At 43.6% G+C, this 21,135-nt stretch overlaps 1 protein-coding gene across 1 annotated transcript in view; it reads right to left on the bottom strand.

Moving 5' to 3' along the window:
• The window catches only part of lamc1 (laminin, gamma 1), a 33,755-nt gene that overhangs the window by 4,979 nt on the left and 7,641 nt on the right, over nt 1-21,135 (bottom strand). Inside the window, exons 2-23 of the mRNA XM_084707222.1 lie at nt 13,416-13,720; nt 11,195-11,325; nt 9,509-9,675; nt 8,689-8,877; nt 8,037-8,154; nt 7,521-7,619; nt 6,037-6,173; nt 5,740-5,862; nt 5,319-5,508; nt 5,070-5,182; nt 4,396-4,617; nt 3,797-3,985; nt 3,340-3,585; nt 3,060-3,213; nt 2,521-2,663; nt 2,248-2,426; nt 1,952-2,108; nt 1,572-1,777; nt 1,298-1,377; nt 928-1,065; nt 524-668; nt 168-317 (exon numbers count right to left, since the gene is read on the bottom strand). Coding sequence (XP_084563348.1) covers nt 168-317; nt 524-668; nt 928-1,065; nt 1,298-1,377; nt 1,572-1,777; nt 1,952-2,108; nt 2,248-2,426; nt 2,521-2,663; nt 3,060-3,213; nt 3,340-3,585; nt 3,797-3,985; nt 4,396-4,617; nt 5,070-5,182; nt 5,319-5,508; nt 5,740-5,862; nt 6,037-6,173; nt 7,521-7,619; nt 8,037-8,154; nt 8,689-8,877; nt 9,509-9,675; nt 11,195-11,325; nt 13,416-13,720 — 3,581 coding nt within the window. The remainder of the gene's footprint in view (nt 1-167; nt 318-523; nt 669-927; nt 1,066-1,297; nt 1,378-1,571; nt 1,778-1,951; nt 2,109-2,247; nt 2,427-2,520; nt 2,664-3,059; nt 3,214-3,339; nt 3,586-3,796; nt 3,986-4,395; nt 4,618-5,069; nt 5,183-5,318; nt 5,509-5,739; nt 5,863-6,036; nt 6,174-7,520; nt 7,620-8,036; nt 8,155-8,688; nt 8,878-9,508; nt 9,676-11,194; nt 11,326-13,415; nt 13,721-21,135) is intronic.

Below are 21,135 nucleotides of genomic sequence, written 5' to 3'. Positions count from 1 at the left end.
CAGAAAAAGCTCTACACAGCATTTCCAACTGACATTGAAACTATCAATAAACTGAAAAAATAAATAGTCATAGAACTATTTGTGAATAGTCACAAACCTCTTAGCCAAAATGTTAAGGTCATGTCACCTGATAATGACAGAATCAGATGTCCCTAAAGTTTCCCTACCTGTTGCTCTGTCTTGCCCTTCTCCAGGAGCTTGCGGACTTCTACTTCTTTGCCCTTGAGGTCATCCCTGAGGTCGTTGTACTCCTTCTCAGTCTTGTCTATCAGTTTGTCCAGGTCAGTCGCCTCTTTCTTGATCTTGTTTGATTCATCCTGGAAATAAATAAAAAACAGCCGATTGAATCCTCAGATAACACAATATTTGAACTGCAAGTTCCACCATTACAGCTTTTAGGATACAGGCCTTAACAGGCCATACATTTTGCAGTAATTCTTTCCCACCATTAGCTGCGTTCATTAGAAAAGGTCAATAAGCAACATGTCCACCTCCATATAAAGCGTAAATTCGCTCAGCTCACCTCAAGTGACTTGGTATCAAATGTTGGGAGGCTGGTCAGATTGGCATAGATCTTGAGGGCCTTGTTTCCAGCCTCCTCTGCTTCTGCCTGTACTTTGGTTGCCTGTTTCTCCAGGTTCTTGGCCAGGTCCTTAGCGTCATTGTACCTGAAGGGGCAAAGAGACACCGTCATTGCCTCGAAGAAGTGTTTGAAAATGTCAGCTTAGTGAAGCTGCTGTGACTTAAGAACTTCAACATCTCCGATGTATCCAACGTGTGTGATGGGTAATATCACATTTTATGAGCTAGTAGCATGACGTGATTTACATTTCCGTTAAATGTTAAACTCACATAAATGAACGGCACATTTGATACACATTCCAACCAAAAGCCTATGTTGGGAATAATGTGTTCACAGTGACATACTTCTTGTTAAGCTCATCTATATCTTGGCCGGTCTTGCTCTCGCCATCCAGAGTCTTCATCAGCAGGTTGAAGGCCTTGGTGGAGGTGTCGTTGGCATCCTTGGCAATTTTCTCAATTTGGTCAGCATCTATCTTGTGCCTGGAGAGAAGATTTTTAAATTAAATACACATCAGATCATAATGATTGGTTTGAATTATTCAAGAGTACATTTTACCATGTACAATTACAATAATAAAATAAAAAACGTAGCACATTTTTTTATATTCCATTGGACGCAGTGCACATATGAAATTATTTGCTGTGGGAAAGTTTTTCCGAGGCAGTAGTATTAGAGCAATAACATGTTTTATTATTTTAGCCTTCAACCTACTTGTCAGCCAGGTTCCGAGCTTCCTCTGCCAGGAGCGTCAGATTGTTGGGGTCCCCAGTGCTTGTTGGTGTTTTGATGTCCTTGAGAAATGAATCATAAACATGAGGAGAAAAGAAGAAGAAAAACATCTTCAGGCTATAACAAGTCTTGATATCTCAGGGTTTGGCAGCATAATCCAAAGGGTCTCTGACTAAGTTCCCAAATTCACAAGCCTATACGACAGATGTTTTCATTTTCCGTAGGTTCCATGCTGCTTGAGAACAAGCGGACTCACCACTTTACTGATGGCGTCCTTGGCCCGGTCCAGCTCCTCACGAGCCCGGTCGATGAGATTCTCCGCCTCTCTGACACGGTTGCGGGCCTTGTCAGCCTGGTTGCCTGTCGAGTCCACTGTGTTCCTTATGTTCTGCAGCCGGTTCCACTGAGTGGTCAGAGTGTTGTTTATGTTGCCAAGACGATCCAGCAGGCCCTTATCCACATCTGCAGTGTCAGAGATTAGATTCACATATGTTCAAGGATCATTTGGTGTCATAAAAACAAAATCAGGTTAAAAAGATGATATGCAAACAGCATTTGTAAATGCATTTAGCTGAATAGTATAGTGCCCTTAATAAGGATTGGGAAATTCATATTTTCTAGAATATCTAACCATACCTTTGCTGGTTTGGGCCTCCTCCAACAGGTCCATGATGGCTTTCTCTGCCTCCTTCAGACGGTCCTCGAAGGCCTTGTCACTCACCGTGTCCTGGCTCGAGTCCAAGTTGTCAATCAGAGTCTGCAGGTCATGCAGTTTCTGTCTCTGCTGGTTCACCTGTTAAAACCATCATCATTCCTTAAGTCTTAAACAAAAGAAAATCACTTGTGTCTCATTAGCTGGGTAAAGGTACACCTAAGCCATCACACGGTATAAGCCTCATTAAAGGGTGGTGGTTTGTGACTTTTTTTAATACCTTATCTCTCACGAGAGAGTAACAGGATGGACACTGCTGGCAGCCGGGAGTGGAGCGGTTGTAGAAGTAGTTCTCCTCACACATGTCACACCTGGCTCCCACAAAGCCTGGACGACACTCACAGCGGCCATCTTCTTTACACTGAGCAGTCTGGGAGCCCTCTGGGTCACAGTCACAAGCTGGGGGAGCAACGGAGCAACATTTCGAACATGGTAATGGCCCTCTTGAGAATGCTGAGTCAAACTAAACTGCGTTGGGGAACGAGAGTCTCACGTTTGCATCCAGATGATCCAAATCCAAAGAAGTTGACCTCGCATTGTTCACAGCGCTGACCGGTGACACCAGGCTGGCACTCACACTGTCCGGACGTGATGTCACACTGCCCGTTGGTGGAGCCAATAGGATTGCAGTTGCACCTGCCACATTACAAATAGAGAGACCAACTCCATTTAGCTTTGAGGCTTGGAAATGAGTCAGACTGTTAAATAATTTACAAATAACCCCCACAACCTGTTGGATAGGCTTAACATTTTTTTCTTATCAAATTAAATAACAAAATCAAGTCCGTAAAAAATGATGTGATGAAACATGACAGCAATCAGGAAAGCATCCTCCATCCTTATTTCTTAACCAAAAAGGCAAGTTGACCTGAGCCTGTCTCTGCCAAATGATGTTGGAGGTGAAGAGGAGGGGCAGGAGAGGAGGGGCAGGAGAGGAGGGGCATGAGAGGAGGGGCATGAGAGGAGAGGAGGGGCAGGAGAGGAGAGGAGGGGCAGGAGAGGAGGGCAGGAGAGGAGAGGAGGGGCACTGACCGTTCACAGCCTTTGCCACTCTGCAGGTTGAAGAAGCCCTGCTCACAGGCACCACAGTCCCTGTTGGTGACGTGGGGCAGACAGGGGCACTGGCCTGTCACCTGCATACAACTGGTCTGTCGGTCCACAGTGCCGTAGCGAGAGCAGGAGCAGGCTATGGACGGCAGAGACAAACAAATCAGTAATTCAATGACGACACATTTACGGCTCATATCATATTTAGGAATTCCAATCTACAAGCTTATATAGGAGGATAAGTAGCATGCTTGGGCGTTCTTACCTTTGCACTTGTCGGCCGGAATGGGGGCCAGGGCGTTTCCGTAAAAGCCTGTCTTGCAGCGGTCGCAGAAGAAGCCGTTGGTGTTGTAGATGCATTTGAGACACTCGCCGGTCTCGCGGTCACAGTTCCCCACAGCGTTGGGGTCGATGTTGTCGCTGCACTTGCAGGCGCGGCACGCTCTCACCGCACCGTTGTTGCCCAGGGGGTCTCCGAAGAAACCATCGTCACAAAGCTCACAACGCTTGCCTGTGAGGGAGGGAGGGATTGGAATAGCGTCAGATAACTTGGACATAATAATAGTTTGAAAGACTGGGAACTATGGAAAAAAGTACTTCACCCAAGGCAAATACTTAACCAGTGTTCCTTTTTAACCACCAAAGCCCGTCTTTTCGCACGTAAACACAATACAGTTCCCTAAACCATGATGATGTGTGCATTGGCAGTAACCAGCTGTCACCTGTGGTCCCTGTGGGACAGTTGGTGCAGACCACCTCCTTGGTCTTGGGCACCACGGCGCAGGTGGCACCACCAGGGCAGGGGCAGGGCTTGCAGTCAGTGGAGGTGCCCGCTGTGGAGTCTCCGTAGTAACCGTCCTTACACCTCTCACAGCTCAGCCCTGCAGTGTTGTGTTGGCAGCTGCACATTCCTATACATGCACAGACATAACAGAAATCAAATATTAATATTATGATATAGATATTGGTTTCCTGTAGCCACAACTAGAAGGATCTTTCTAAAATAACACATTTAAAAGGAGGAAAAGTTGGGTGAGGTCCAAGCTGTAGTGGCCACCATCACCACTAGGGGGCAGTCTCTGACAGAGGAGTGGAATGAGAGACCAACTTCTCACGTTTTTTTGTTTTTACTTTTGAGTCGCAGTGAAATGTATTTGATAGCACAGAGGACATGATCCATGCCAGGTCACGAGTTCATGTGAGAGTTACATCAGCTGGGGATCTTCACTGCAGCCTGCGCCATTGTTCCAGACACAGACACATTTAGTGCTGGCAGCAGGATAAAAATATCCCGTCTATCTTTTCAACCGTCGTCACTGACCTGAGCTGGGGTCACAAGTATCACTGTGGCCGTTGCAGTTGCAGGGGTCGCAGGAGCTGAAGGGTCCCTGGTCGGGCCTGCTGCGGCGGTATCCCAGAGCACACTGCTCGCAGTGCTGGCCCTCGTAGCCTTGGGGGCAGGTGCACGTCTCCACCCAGCGGGCCGGGGAGCCGGGGCCTCGGCGAGCTGTCACAAGGGTAACGTCGTCCAGGTAGCCGGCGCCTGGAGAAGGAACGTGGGTCAAATGTTTTACTCCAAATCTCGTCAGGACTAATCGGACACCTCGGTCAGCTCAACCTTGCGGCGGCTTATCTGGTATTTGCACTGGGCAATCACGGGCAATGACTTCAGCGGTCCGTGCAAAGAGAGCCATGTTGTGTCTTAAGGGGAAATGGAAGAAATCCAGCCTTCACTTGTGCCCCAGTATTATGACTCAGTTGAATGTTCAACATCCTCTCAGTGATTAGGTGACTGATAATTCTCCTAACTGATGAAGCTGGTTGAAATCCAGGCATCAACAGGCAGCTCCAAGCCTAACTAGCTCAGCGCTCCGTGTGCTCGGATCTCACTAGCTGGCCCGGGATTGTTTACTCTGTGAAATGAGGCGGACCAAGCCTGAAAAGTGTGTGTACTGTGTGTGTGCGCTTGCACGTATGTAAGCATGTCGGGCTTACTTCGCTCGCTGTAGGTGCCTCGAATCTTGATGGAAGTCAGATTGTGCAGGAGCTTCTGGAACTCGGAGTGCGTGAGGGTGGGCCTCCAGGGGTAGTCAGTGCTGTCGTGAAGCCTGCAAAAATATCAAGATGCCTCTGAAGTAACTCAACAACTTTAAAATCGTAACCATATTTCTATGTATTTGATGTGCTGACATAGACAGACAGAAGTCCCATCAATGAAAGATAGGACAACACATTTCCACCCACCTGAACACGTAGGTCTGCATGTTCTCTCCTGGGTAGGCGTTGCCCTGGGCGATGAGGGGCACGGCCACTTTCAGGCCAGAGCCTTCCAGGACCAAGTCCTCGGCCGAGAGGCGCGTGTCTCGTCTGTCCACCCGGAAGTTGAGGGTGAGGTTCTGGCCATAGCTCAACAGCTGGTTGCCCAGGAACTTCTCTGTGGTAAGGAGGTTATGACAATGATTATCAAGACTCCACAATGTTTCGAATTGAAGACAATCCCTTGCATACAAAAGTGTTAACTTTCTTGTTTTCGTGTGCTATCAAGTTGATAAATAGGTTAGATAAATAAGGGGGTATAATGGCGCACACCAATGAGCTGCATTAGATCACTAGACTAACAAAAGCACTAGACCCTCGTATGTCAGTGTGTGGGAGGACTCAGTACCTGAAGCAACAAAGTACATGGGGAAGTAGTCGTCAGAGATCAGGGAGATCTCCTGGCTGCCGGCTGACCACTGGACTGGAACACTGGAGCTATCACGCTGTTGGCCTGTCCACTTCTCATCATCTACAGAAACATAAGGGGGGGGGGGGGGGGGACACTCCATGAAACCTGCATCTCCAACCACAAAACTGATTTGTACTTTATTCCAATAAAAAAAAAACCCTCAAAAGGTTAGCGTTCCTCTTCTTTAAGAGTGCAGGGCCACCTATGGGAGCAGTAGAGAGCGGGCTTCCTCACCCCTGTCGAAGGTGGAGGTCACAGTGTGGATGCTGTAGCCGGACGCGCTGTCACACACAGAGGAGTGCTGGAAGCAGAAGCACGGGGTGCAGCCCTGGGGGTTGTGGGGATCCAGGTGGAAGTAGCCCAGCTTGCACCTACACACCACACAGATTCAGTCAAATCACACACAACACTCGAATAAGAAAGACTCTGACTTAAGAGTCCACGTGATTGGAAACCTGGGTTCAGTAGTTTATGTCCGTAGTATTATGTGTTCAAGTATCTTTTAAATTAAACAGTTTTGGGGGTTGTAATACTGCATTTGACAAGGTACAGACTCTTGACGTTTAGTCTTTGCATCATATTCCACCAAGACCCCACCCTCTCCCCCCATGAGATTGAAACTTGATGACAGATACCGAACCTACACTAGTTTCCCTGTCTCCTAAATGGCAGACTGAGCAGACAGGGAAATAGCAGCCTTTCATTTCTGTCCCTTACGTGCGACCACTCGCGTCATTATGGGATGCCTGTTAGTGTGAGGGGGACGTGATTAATATGAGCATCTTTGTACAGTAGGTTTACGCGTGTGTGTATCTTTGTTTGCTGAGGGGGGCGGGGTTAAATGCCCTCCATCTGGGACCCAGCAGGGTAGTTGTGTGGAATGCTCCTCCCAGTGTGTCTTAGCAGTGCTTAGGAGGACCACGGTGTTGGTGGTAATTGCTAGTGCTGGCCGGCGGGGGTGGTGAACAGGGGTGACTTGAGTGTGAGGGGAGGGTCGAATGGTCCACCAGGGAAGTGGAGTGTCACCGAGCAGACCCCAGCTGCGTTGCTGGTGATGACGGGACAGGGGCTTGGAGAAACCATAGATGGCCTGGCTGCCAGACTGTCTCAGCGGGGAAGGGCAGGGGGGAGGGTGTGTGTGCGCTATCTATGGGTTATTTTCTCCTTTGCTGCTAGGGGAACCGTCCAGCCTAATTCTATTTTGCACACATACAGGGGATTCTTTGACAGAGGGTGCTCTCTCCCTGTGTTTGTCTGGGTGAGTCAGAGACATTTTTAAACATCTGCGGTTTGAGCTAAGAATTCTCATGATGGAAGAGGAGCTGAAATGCAGCTCTATGAAGTTATATAGAATCTTTAGCAGTCTCTCTGGCCCTTGTCTAGTGTTAGCCAATTCTGTCACAAGAGGCACCATGGAGCTAACTCGTATTTAACTGTCAGAAAACAACAAGCTCTTATTTCTTCCAATCCCATAAATATTTCAGACGACAAAGACATTCCATACTTAATACACTATGTTACAGTGTACTCTGGTGCCAAATAAGCCATGTCAAGTGCTGTGTCTGGTGTGTAAAAGTGTATTTCTGCCTACTCGATGTGTGTGTGTGTGTCTGTGAATGTGCTTCTCCTCTGAAGGTGTGAGAGAGTCTATACGTTTGTGGGAGTGTGTGTGTGTGTGTGAAATGAAATCCAAAGTGTCAGAGCAGGGAGGCTCTGACCTGTCACAGCTGAAGCCCTCCACGTTGTCCTTGCACTGGCATTGGCCCGTCTGGACATCACACTCCTGGGTGCTTCCGGAAGGGTTACAGGAGCAGGGGCTGGGGGAGGTGAGGGAAAGGGAGTCGAAGGAGATAGAGAGAAGGGAGTAAGGCCATTCAGATAAACAGCATGGGGTCGACAGCCTCTCTACCTAAACAAGTCGGTGTTTATCACCCTGCTGGTTGCTACTTTGTCACTTTAAAAAAAGGTTTTATGGGATTTCCTTTCACAGGCTAGACAGTAGGTAGCAGATTCAGGGATTTCACTTCTCTCCCCCATTCCAGATCAACAGATGGTGAGTAAAACGAGGCAAATAAATTAGGATATATTTGAATCAGGTAGTAAAAAATGCAAACAGAAAGGAGGGGAGGGTGGCCGAGGGAGGAAGAGTGAGAGAAGAAAACAAGGGAGAGAGAGAGAGAACGTGGGGGACAGGGAGTTTGATGGGGGGAGGGGGGGCTGGTGACTCCACATACCTGCAGCCTGCCTCGGTCAGTGAGTGGTAGCCTGGCTGACAGCGGTCACACTTGTCTCCCGTCACCCCAGACTTGCAGCTACAGCGTCCCGTGTTGTCACACTGGGTGCTCAGGGAGCCTGGAACGACAGGTCAACCCATGGCACCAACATTAGGTTGTTCCTTTTTTTTTTTTATCACTTTCAAACACATGCATACCATCCCAGTTAAACGGCCCATGACGTCTGAACCACACACTGACAGGCTTGTTGCAAATCTGACTAATCACGGCAGTTAAGTGTCCCTTCTTGTCACTAGGGTTTTGCGGTGGTTTTGATTAGTGGAGTGTTTCCACATATGGGTTACATATGACTTTCGTTTTTCCACAAATGATGAAATGCCACATCTGGGACCAATTAGGTTATGCGGTTTGTCACCAAATCCAGTAAAAAAGCCTCCCAAAACATAATTAATCCCATAGCACAAGACAATTACAAACCTGACCCCGATACAAAATACAATTCTGTTCTATGGGAAATGTAATATGGTAATACATAAAGTAGCCTACGCGTGCCATTCCCACTACACTACCGTTAAGAACAATCCCAAACAGACCCGGTCAGAACCACCATATGGCAGCCAGGCCTTCTGGGAGATGGAGGATCAGTACACACCCACGAAGTTGCAGCTGCAGGACAGGCAGCGGTTGCCAGAGCCGTCTCTGTAGTAGTTGTCGAGGCAACGCTCGCAGTTGGGCCCATCTGTGTTGTCGGCGCAGTTCCGGCAGTGTCCTCCATGTCCGGTGGCCCGGTACAGCTCAGAGTCAAAGTAGCACTCAGCGCTCTTGTCGTTACAGTTGCAGGCTGGGGATGGACAAAGTAGACATTTCTTGTTAAGTTTTACTCTTGTTTGGTTTTAGCCCAGCTAAAGATTCATCTTGTTGATTTACCGTTTGTTTATGTATTTTGAGTGTTATCGTTTTTTACTTGAGCTTCTCTTATACTCACGGGGACAAAAAAAATAATGTGTGGTTGAAAACAAAAAACAGAAGTTGGGTCAATACACTAATGTGGTAGGATTGGAAAACATTCCCTGGAGCCGTAAGTGAGACATTCACATTTTCCACATCAGTTTATTATGTTTTTTGCCAATAGAAACAGTTTGAGTCTTGGGAGACAGATTAGGAGGACTGTGAATTGATATAGCCTGAGAAGAAGTACAGTTGTGTGTAGGACCGCTCTGAATCGGATTAGTCATGCATCTGCAGTATGATATGAATGTCTGCCCTGCTGCAACAGACAGGAACTGGTGCTTTGACTTTACAGTTCACACAACATTGAACTGTTCAACATGGGCCAAGGAGAGTCGATTTCCACATTGTCCTTTCAGGCTTAGTTCTAGGAACTATGGTAGATGCTTTGGGGGAATGTGTAACAGTGTGAGCAATCCACCTCAGGGCAGCTCCGGCAGGTTCAGTTGTGTGTTAAGACTTACGTAGACACTCGTTGGGGTTTTCAGCCGTGGCCCTCCTCCAGGGACGGTCGTTGTAGAAGGGCTTGCACACATTGCAGTCATCCCCCTCAGTGTTGTGTTTGCAGTTACACAGCAGCTTGGCCTGACCATTCTTTATACACTCGCTTGCGTGTCCATTGCACTTGCACCTGGAGCACAGATAGAGAAAGGAAAAAAAGGTTTTCTGTTTACTTTTGGGGGGGAAACATTTAAATAAGTTAGAATTCAGTTCTGACAGGAAATCTTTGACCACACTTTTGCAATACATTCAACACATCAAACCAGACAATTTATTTGTGTGTATTTGTATATGTACTCCAAAGTGAGAAGGTCATATCCAACGCAGGATGTCATACATATGTTTATATTTACTATAACCTACAAATAGGTGCTCATCAACAACCTCTATATTTTAATGTTTGACAGAGAGCAGTAACTTGATATAGTCCATTTACATACTGTTAATTTTATACTCCAAGTCACAAGACAAACACTGACTGGCTATAAATAAGATGATAATGCCTTTCAAATGAATTATCCCACTATGTTAATAAACTGTACCTGTCTGAAGACATTATTAGAGTCCTGCTAACTCTTGCAATTTGCCAATGAAAGGACGGCAGTTACATTCTACTCTCAGAGCACCTCACAACAAGAGAAGACTTGCATGGGAGCCACCTTTGGCTATTGTTTCAGGTGTTCTTTGGCAGTGAGGTGCGGAAAAAGTGAAGACAGGAAGGAAGAACATGGCATTAGAGGGGCCTATTAGGAAGAATAGCTGTTTGTTCCACCACACAACATAGCCAGTGGCACTACTTTGTGCCTCAGTGTAAAAGCTTGATGCCCCTTGCTGGAGAGAACATTCTGGGAGCCTTGACATGCTCAGCCCACAGTCCCTAGACTCATCCGTTCCATCCTCATGTTCCGTGGTACACCCCATTCCGGTCTCTGTAGCTGTAATCCAGCACTCCCAGGCAGGAATGCCAGGAATGCAGCTGTGTAATGGAAATCTGCTCCACATTTCAAACAGATTATGGGTGAAAAGACACTGCAGCAGCAAAGGGGGCAGTTTAACAATTGTTTAATACTTGGAGGGTCTCCTCCTTCAGCCTCTCAGTGGGGGTCTTTAATAGGACCATTGGTGGGCCGCAATGAAAGGAAATGACCCACACAATAAGCAATTGAGAATGGGATGTGGTGTAAACTTGCTCTGGACTTAAGTCTACCAGACGATTCTACTTTAGATTTAACCCAGCCCCCAGACAAAAACATCTTTGTAGCCGCCACAGAGTTGATATCCATCATGGATTAGTTTCTTTGATCCAACTGATTGAATTCTGTAGTTGGCATTTCAGGACAATACACCAAAGGATGAGAAGGTAAAAAAAAAAAAAAAAGCGCTGGTGGCGGTTGAGGGTACTCTCCAGGAAAATAGATGTGTTTACTTGAAAAATATTGTCTACAAAAACGTCTTCCTTTACATTCTTTGTAATACTTTCAATGGAAAGGACAAACACTGCAGAATAGGGGGTTTTGCTACATGAATTTTCTGCAACCTGACCCATTCACATGTTTATCTCCTTCATATAGAGGAAACAAGCCAGATAGAGTAAGCGGCCGGATCCTCACAGAACACAGATAACTGAAACCTAAGGGAGCTGGTCTCACCTTCCTCCCACTGCAAAGTCAGAGATAGCATAGTAGTAGGACTTGAGGACCTTGGGATCGTTGAAAACCTCATCTCCGAACGTGTTGAGTCTGTTCAAGGTTACCTTGATATCAGTGGCTGTCACCCATTCCTGCAAAGATACATAAAATGGACAGTGTTAAAGTGTGGCTAGGTCAACTTCTACAGAAACTCCTGCTGACATGCCGGTGAAATATGGAGACAGAGTTACTCAATAGCAACAGTGCCAGACTGACACACAAAAAAGAGAGCGGAACTGAGATTCCAAAGTTAATGGCAACAATGGGTTTGTTTGACATTGGCTAAGAATTCTTATCGAGTTGAACAGTTATATTTGGTTGAGACAGTCCAAGATCAACTGTTGAAAGAAAAATAAATAGATCTTGCTAATCTAAATCAAACATGGAACATTTTCATAGATTGAGACGACTCCCTGAAAAAGATACAGACACTTTTTTGTTTGCTTATTTTGGATCAGAGCAAAAAGGGATAATGAATCTGGGGTAAGAACCGGAAAAATGAAAGGGTCTGGGTCAGTTTGGGTAAAGAATGGATCAGGGTCAATTACAGAGATCAGGACTACACAATGCTTGATTGAGGGAATCACATGTCACTTATTCCATTGCAGTAACTGCAAGACAATGCAGGCTAAAAGTATTTTCTAATATCTATTTTAAATGTGTTTACGTGACAAAAACAAGATTTTCAATCTGACACAAAGTTTTGAAGGAAAGGAACAGCAAAGTTGAGCATGAAGTCTATAATATTCTCTGAAGACATATTCAGACTACAATTTTGGCTGACAACAGCTGTGAGGCATTTTGCCACCAAGACAGTAACTGCTAGAATCCTCTTGACACATCTATAAGGCAGCCATGACGCAGAGCAAGCTGTCTGAGGCCTGGTGCCAATGGCTATGCTGATCCAGCTAATTTATATAATCCACTATGGCCAAAGCTGATACTTAATTTACATTTGGAACTGTTATACTGTTCATTTGTAGACAAAAGTTCACATGTTTAGGTCAATTTGTAATAGTAGTTGCTGTACGTGGTGAGAACACATTCAGTACCTTTACTGCGCATAAAATGAAGATTTCTTGAAATAATTGTTACTTTGGCATAGAACAATCACCAAAAAAGTGTACATGTAGTGATCAATTATCTTGTTCTTTTTGCAAAAAGGCATGCCAAAGTCAAGACATGTTTATTCTTGAAGTTAGAATGCAGACCATTCCAGAACAACCTGTGGCTATCATAAAATTACTCTAAATGCTTTACCGATTGCTGTCCAAATGCATTAATCATTCTGTCATACTTTTAGGTTGCTGAAAGTGGATGTCAGTCACCTCCACTTCCTCAAAATGACAAATACAACTGACCTGTTACAGACAACTGACGCCTCAAAGGTATCCATACCAAAAAGAGTAATGGGCTTTGGTATAAATAGCTATATGCCACAGGAGAAAGTCAAATAAGGAAGTAGGCCTATATGTTGCCAGAGCTAAATGTGTTCATTTGCTAGAGGTAGAGCATTACATAGTACCAGAAAAGTATTTTATGACAGAGTATGTCAAACAGGCAAAATAAGATACCAAGAGCAGTCTATTCAGATTGGTGACACAGGCCCAAAGTAGTTGTCAGACTGACGGTAAGAGGTATGTTGAAATATACGAATAAAATCGTATTTAATTGTATTTATAATTTAAAACAATTTGAAAGAGCCATTTGCGAAAAGTTAAACATTTCAAGTGAGAAAGAGAAACTGACAAAGTATGTGGGTGAGATGAAGCCTTGTCAAACAAACATTTCCAGCTGTTTCTCTGTCAAGCCAAATTCAATCAGTGTTGTAGTGGGAAATCTGGGGGTGTTACCTAGCAACATTTTGCAACACTTGGCACTGGTCAAGAACACTTTCCCACCTGGACTCCAGAAGCTTGCTTCCACAGGGCAAGCCTGCCAACACTAGTAGGCCTTGCCAAAATATGTAAGTCGACAGGCCAACTTATCATTACTCTATCCACTATCATTGATTGACTGCAAAGCGACTGACATTACAAAGAATGAATACGCCACACCATATTAAGATACCATGTAATACAACATAGATTGTAAATGTAATTTGAAAGGAAAAAGACAAAAATAAAAATAAAAAAATCTAAAAAGTGCTGGCGCATAAGAAGCATGAAATGACGCCATTTACCTGAAGCACGGGGCTGTTGTCAAAGTTGTAGGCACTTGGGCGGCCCTCCAGGGTTGAGAAGGCCACATTGCCAGCAGTGAGGGGCGAGATGTCACTGAAGTCATCTGTACACACGGCCTGCTGCTCATCCTCTCCTGTGCGGATGAATCCCTTGCTGGTCTTCTGGTAGGTTTTTTCACAGGAGCCACTGTAATACTGGTAGGGCAGCCATGGGCCGTTCTCAGTTGTGCGCTTGTAGATAGCAAAGCTCTCTGGGCGGCTTGTGTGGAACTTCAGACGTACGTAGGTGATGTCAAAGGATTTACCTGAAAATGTATGAGAGGAAATGTTATAGTAGCTTGTCATTAAGAATCTGACAGTTACAACAGTGTATTAAGGAGTTTATAATGACAATTTCCTAAAGCACTATTTTCCAAGTTCATTGTTAACTCCTAAATACATTTTCACCATTATCACACGTTCCAAGTTTATTGGGAGAGTTTACATGTCTTTTTGGGATGAAGAATAGTGATTTAAGCATGGGTTCAGAAGGCCTCCAATGTCTGCCAGAAACTCCAGAGGACCTTTGGAAAACATATTTGACAAGTCTCAGCAAGTTAGCAGTTGTAGAAGGGATGAACACCAGACTATATCTGGAGGAACATGGGGAAATGTTATGGAGAGACGTCATTCATTTTGAGCTAAGAAATGACACCATCTTTCAACACGGCGACAGGGGGTACAATTGTTTGCTTTAGCAAAGAATCTGCTCTCCAAACAGAACTGCTAAAGAGGGGCCTATACAGGGGACCATTGTGACAACTGCAAATATAGGTGAAGTCATGGAGTTGACTGCTAATATTGATGTTTTAAACACAAAGGGGTGGGATAGGAGGAATAGTACAGGAAACAATGAATCATTTGTAAACAAATCAATTTCCTCCTGAGTAATCTTTTGGTGTTGTGGTTGCCGCCATGACAATGAACTTGCTGACTTTTGAGGGACCTCTGTTAACCCGGCAAGCTTTATGGGTCAAGGTTAATTTGAAGCAGTATATTCTTTACGACATGGTAGTAGCTAGTTTAAGAATCAATTCAAAAGATATTGCTGAACTAAGTTTTAGATACAGACTGAACCATGGAATGATAATAACCAACACAACAAAATACCTAAAAGTTTTCTGTAAAAGAAAATATAATTAAAAGGGCTTCAATAAATGTTTTTTACCTTAACTAAAAAACACTTCTTCCATAATTTCAAGGAAACAATTTTTTTCCTCCAGACACTTCCATCATAATGTAATGAGATGACATCAATATATTTGAATGAAACATTCTGCAAAAAGGACATTTTTAAGGGGGCTCCAGCCATCAGGCGAATGTCACGCAACGAGAACAACTCTGTCATTGACATCGCATTTCTGAAACCACCCACGCATCCTCTCAAACAAGACAAACAGCATCTGTTGGCGCAGCAATGAAGTGGCAAAGCAGAGGGCCGAACAACAAAGACTCCTCGTCAGTCCAATATAGAGGAACCCTCTCAAAGCAGACAAAGGAAGCGTCGTCACTGAATACAGGTGGTCCCTGTGCTAGGACTTTATTGGTTTATAGGAACTGCTGTAAATCAGACAATAAGGAAGTCTGTACTGGTGGAAGTCAAGTTTAGTGTGTAGCATAGCATGATGCTTTCGAAGGGAGACAAGTTAGTTGAAATCTCAAGAAACAATGTAGGTGTAATAAATTGTGGGCGCAAATTTCAGGTATTCACCCCTATGGTTTTGTTTAGTTTACCGTTTATAATGAACAGGAAAGGTAGACAATTCAGTTTACAGACAACCGCAATTTTAATATAAAGGAGTTCAAACTGAAATGCAATGATCACATCTAATTGCTTACACAAACAAACCATGAATAAGCCTTAGTAGCCTAAATCACATTGTAAATGTTGACTTGACTAGTTGTTTCCAAATACAGCTTTCAGTACATAAGAGGTCAACAATGCTTGAATTGGGCTCATTAACAATCTAGAAGACAACAATTAGCAAATTAATGAAATTGTCTACTTAGGACTGTTTGTACAATACTTCACTCATTGAAAAGGGCCCAACGATGGTTTTATTTGAGATGGAAGCATGGCAGTGATCCATGAGTTTACCTCATTTAGTTGGCCCATTGCTGTCCAGAGCATAAAGCCAAGAGGCATTCCAACTCTCCTTCAAGAACAATCAGTGTATTGATGAGCAAAATAATTCTATAGCAAACAACCTATGCTGTGGGGACCTCTTGTGTTTCTCTACAAGAAGCCAAATACAAGAAACACTGGATGAATACCATATAGGACACAAGTCTGCTGTCCATTTAGGCCTATACTTTCTTTTACACCTCCATGGACGTTAGGTTGAATTGTCAATGGATGAAAATAAATAAAATCAAAACACATAATTTGATAATAACTGACAAACATGTAAACAGGAAAATAATTAATTTTCAAGTTAGCCTAAGGTACTAGGATTATACTCAATTAACTGGTATTGGCAAAAGCATCTTAAACCCACCATTGTATGGAACGGACCCTTTGAAACACTTCTCAGAGAGAGGCCCAGCAGAGGTTTTAAATGAAAAGCCCCTCAGTTGAGTGACAGTGAAGAACTTTGGAAGGGGACTTCAACCATGTGTGCACCTGCCCACTTCTCAAGCATGTTCTAGTTGAGTGGGGCTGTGACATGGTGGTATGGTAGTGGTGGTGGGGGAGGGGGAGTTGGGAGTGAACTGGCTGGAATGCGCTTCCGCTCGGCAGAGTGACGCCAGTCAAGGGGAGGGCTAACAAGAGATCCAGAGAAAGTCTACAGTGAGAGCAGATGGAGGGAATATAGACAGTTCTGGTAAGGTGCTCAGATTCGGAACTTCGAATGGATCTTGATTAATTACTTTTAATACATTTTCTTCAATGTTTAGCAAACTAAACATGTAATGGATCTGAAAATGAACAATCATTTATATATTTGTTTGCCTTTGTAAAGACATTATTTTGTAAGGTTAAATTCTCTTATGAGGAATGTTCCTACAGCTGGCACTGTTTGCTTTTTGCTTCAAAACTGACCTGACTCAAGTTGTCGGAAAAAGTGGCCAGTCCAGCAACTTTTGTGATTAAAAAGGACACACTGCACCTTCTATACTGTGACAGACACAGATGTATGTTAGGTTGCCAACAGAAGTGTTCCCAACTTCAAATTCCACCACAAAGCAGTGCTGCAGTACATTTTTTTTACTTTCTGACAAACCACAGACTGGTTTCCTAAAGCCTAACTTGTCATTAGAACACGAGTTGAGTGTTACCACAGCAAGCTAGGACTTGCTGTTGTAGACAAACCTCACAAGACCAAAGTTATTCAACCAGCAGATCTGGGATCTCTTAGTAAAAGAAAAGAGGGACATTCCAGAAGGTTGGCTGGGGGATGCTGGTACAAATAAAATAAAAAGTCAAAGACTGACAGTAAACCTTAAAAGGTTGAAATATCTAAGTAGAGCCCACAACCTTCTGATCGGACAGACAATTTCTTCTCTCATACGCTGTGAAGACATCAAGTGGACCAGATGTTAACTTCACCATAAGACTGTAATAAATCTGGCCTGGACATAGCAGTGATCCTTGAGAACAGGACAAACATATTATTCCCATGAAGACAGTTGTGAGTTCACAATCTAGCCTGGGAGTGTGTCTGATCTGCCCTCTGTATCATCCTTGAACTGCATGATAAACATTGTTAAATGCTGGGAATTTCAAAACTTCGCCAAATGAGTTGCCCTGCGTATGTAGAGATGGACAGCTAGTTATATATTTTTAAGGCATTTCTGTTTTGTTGGGACAGAGATATTGAAGAGTGATGGGAAACATAAGGGAGAGAGAAGAGGTATTGCAGGAAATGGCCCAGGCTGGATTTGAACCCAGGCCCCTGCAGTCAGGCTTCAGCTAAATGGAATACAGACTTAACACTTAAGCAGTGAGCCAACAGGGCGACCCAGGAGTTGCCCTATCAATGATGAACTATTACATTGCATGCATAGTCCACAGACTAAAGATACTGGATGAAGGTAAAACTTTAACCAACTTTTTCGAAATAAAAAGAATGCTGTGTATTGTCCAGCACAGGAGTTAGTTGCATTTCCCAGACTGAATTAACCAGAATAGGTAATGCAATCAGACGACGACAAACTAAATACAAATTGTTTAAAATAGCTGACAGTGATTGGAAGACAGCCATCCTTGTTGTAAAATGTGTTTTTACAAATTGTTTTGTACTTGTTTCCATTTCAATCCTCTGAACCTTCTGGTGTGACCCCTGAATTTTCAGTTTGATAAATGGTTATATTGCTATTCTATATTACTTGTAAAGTGAAACTTAAAGAGATGTTTCATTAGCACTGCATTTAATACACATGCCAAATAGGATCATGTTAAGTTTTCTTAAAGACTCCAGCTCTATACATTCCGCTGAATGTTGACATACTTGGGTTAAACAAAGGCAGTATGTTTAGCTGTTGGCTATTTTCCGAGGAGCCTTTAAGCACACCTTTCAGCTGTCTCTGAGATAAGGGAGGTGATCGAGCTGATGATTAGTGATTGGGTGCAGGGCAAAGTTTCATTGATATCATAACAAAGGTATCAGCTAACAAAGCCTACAGCTTCAGGGCACGTTAGACATGAATGAATATTCAAGAATTGAGACACTGGACAAGAAAATGGTGTCTCATCAAGTTTTTGTGAAGGGAAATCTTTCATGTTGTCAGAGTAGAAACCTGTAAAACTGAATCCCTCCATAAGAGTAATTGTGTCACCCACACTGCTGTCTGTAAAGTCTGATTATTGCTTATAAAGGACATGGTTATCCTTAAAAACCTGCTTTTAGGGTTTTGAGACCTATAGTCCAATATTTCAGATGTACCTACTTGCCTATTTTAAGGCGTGTTCCTATTTGCACCTTTAGAGGCACTGATGCTCTGACTGTGTGATTTGGGCCTCTTGCTACATTCCTCCAAACCCCTTGCACCCAGTGGAGCACAGCCTGAGGGTGAGAGCTGGGGGGGTCTGGGGGATTATGGTTGTTGTGGGGTGGGGGTCCAACTCCCAACGTCCAAATGCAAGCCCCCAAAACACAGCATGGTCCAAATACATTTCCTCTCATGATCTCATCGCATTTTTAGCTTGCCAGATGAACAATGATGTCTTTGACTTTTAATGTGTGGGCATGACCAAGCTTTTTTTTTCCTGTACACAATTTTCTCCCATCTGCTCGGGAGATATGTAGAACATCTGTTTAAGTCAATACTCCCACAGGCTGCTGTAACACATGGACAAGCATGAGGATCCAGCAACCATGCCTCTAACACAGTTAATAAAGTGACATTTGGGTAATCAGTACATAAAAATCCATGCAGAGGAAAACTTTTAATAATGTATTCCCCATATCCGTGGGAATGAATTCTAATTGTCCAAATTCCTTTAAACACCATGTCTGTCCTGTCAAGTGCATACTTCAAGCCCAACAGACTGCAATAGGGACAATACTCTGTGGCCATATAACTCAACAGTGCATTTTCTTTCTCATACAGGCGCTAGATCAGTGTGTGACAAGTGAGCACCGCTCAAGATAAAAAGCTGAACAAATTGAGGTTTTTAGGAAAGGGTAAGGGAGGGCACATTACAATTTAGGAATCTGAGGAATGTGCTGGAGTTCATCATCTGAAGGGCAGATAGCCCGTTACTAACTGCCCCGATGAGAACTGTCAGACCAGTGTAAAGATCCTCCCTCCCTGGCTCATCTCTAAAATAAACTATTTCCGGCAGGTCCAGGGGCTCAAACAGCCCAGACAGTCAAGAGGTGAATTCTTAGAAAGGTTTTTTTTTTTTACCAACAGTGTGTCTGATAATCCTCATGCCTTCACCCAACAAGTTCAGACACACGTTTCAATGAGAAATTGAACAGACACTCTCCAATCAAAGTGAACTACCAAAAAGGGCTGTCTCTTTTCACTGCCAGAGGTACACTTTATGTAAAATCAACAGACCTGTACCTATAATGACTAATGATTCAACATATATTAATTTGTTTGTAAATGTATAGCTAGGTTATAGGTCTGGGTACTCAAATAAACATTCCATAGACACTCGAGTTGAAAGATAAACACAGACATTGTAACCAACAATATCAGCCATTAAACTATGTAAAATACGATGAAAGATTGGAGTCATGAAGCAAAACGTTTACAAAACAAAAACAAACTAGAAAAACAAGTTCCAAAAGTTGTTCTTCTAACTGTAAAATGCCAGTCCTATCAACTTATCTCCCTTTGCTTTGGTGACAAACAACACAGCAGCCTGTAGGCACAGATTTGAGGTGAGAAGATTATGTTTGAAGAACATCCTCAAAATAAGATAGGCTAATTGTCATAGGCCATTGTTTAGGTGGAAATGTGCAGGTGTGGTATCCTGGGGGGTAAAGGAGGCCCTCCCATGTGATCCAGGGAGTCTCCAATTAAGTGGAGGAGGACATGCAGGAAGGGATGAAGGTGGGAGGTAATGATTGCCTTTAATGGTTGAAGACTCTGCCCCGTCATTACTCATTCAGGCCTGGGCGGGATTTCATTGCTTAGTTACCAGTGTGAAACAAAAAGACAAGCTGTACTTCCCTCTTTCTTTGGTCAGTGACAGTAGGAAGATCAGTTACCCCAAAAACATGTCAAGGGAAAGGCTAATTCAAAGGTTTTGTGAATGAGCTACATAAGAGTAAAATGTACAAATAAAATAGTCTAATGTCATAAGGATTCTTAAGTGCATAGCTTGCTGTGAACAATATGTTGTTCACACAATCAAGAATGTGTCTACAAATACACAATATTATTTAGCAACCCTGAGTAAAAATACCAAAGTAAAAATTCAGTATAATTAAGATGTTGGTGAAGCACAGATGCTCACACCTTGTGTGCTGTATATTTGTAGGTCACAAAACATTGCACTGTTTGGCTAGGCTTTAATTGTGTGGGCCACCTAAGATGCAGACACCCAAACTCCTGTGTTCTGACAACAATGACAGGAACAAACAAAACGACCCTGTGGCCCACCCTGGTTAAATTAATTGAGACAAAAGACAGTTGCAGGACTCAGCAGGAACAATTTGTTCACAGTGTCTCTCAACTACCCTCCCCCAGCTGTTCTCTAAGGCTAATGTTTTGACTGAATTGTGTGTCATTTGAGCGATACCATAAAAAAGCAGCGACAGTGTTGAGTTAAGGTGAGTATTCAGTTAAGGCGAGTATTCAGTTGTGGGAAAGGACACAAGTTTAAACAGAGAATGATCCCTTAAAACCACATCAATGAGATCCTAACAGAGTCATAACAATGACTGCTCTAACTCAACCCGTTTGGGGAATTAAGTTAATGCAGATCTTTTTTTTTTTTTTTTTTTTTTTTTTAAGGTATGAAACATTTGGCTTGTCAATAGTGTAGAACCATGCAGACCTAATAGTCCTGTGATGTCCATTCACAACCTATAAGCGGACTGAACTTCCTTTTGGATCTATCAATCTTCTAAAGACACTGAACATAGAAAGATATGCTAATCAAGCTGATAAAACAAACCAGTTCTGACCATGGGTTTGATGAGTATTAAACAAGAGTATATCCGGATGCATGTTTCAGCATGGATGTCAAGACATTCAACAGCTGCATAAACAGTTACTG

Source organism: Hypomesus nipponensis, chromosome 10 (assembly GCF_054491055.1).
Source record: "Hypomesus nipponensis isolate SF chromosome 10, ASM5449105v1, whole genome shotgun sequence".
In the NCBI taxonomy this organism is placed as follows: domain Eukaryota; kingdom Metazoa; phylum Chordata; class Actinopteri; order Osmeriformes; family Osmeridae; genus Hypomesus; species Hypomesus nipponensis.
The sequence above is the reverse complement of the archived record's forward strand: the minus strand, read 5'-3'. Positions and strand labels throughout refer to the sequence as shown.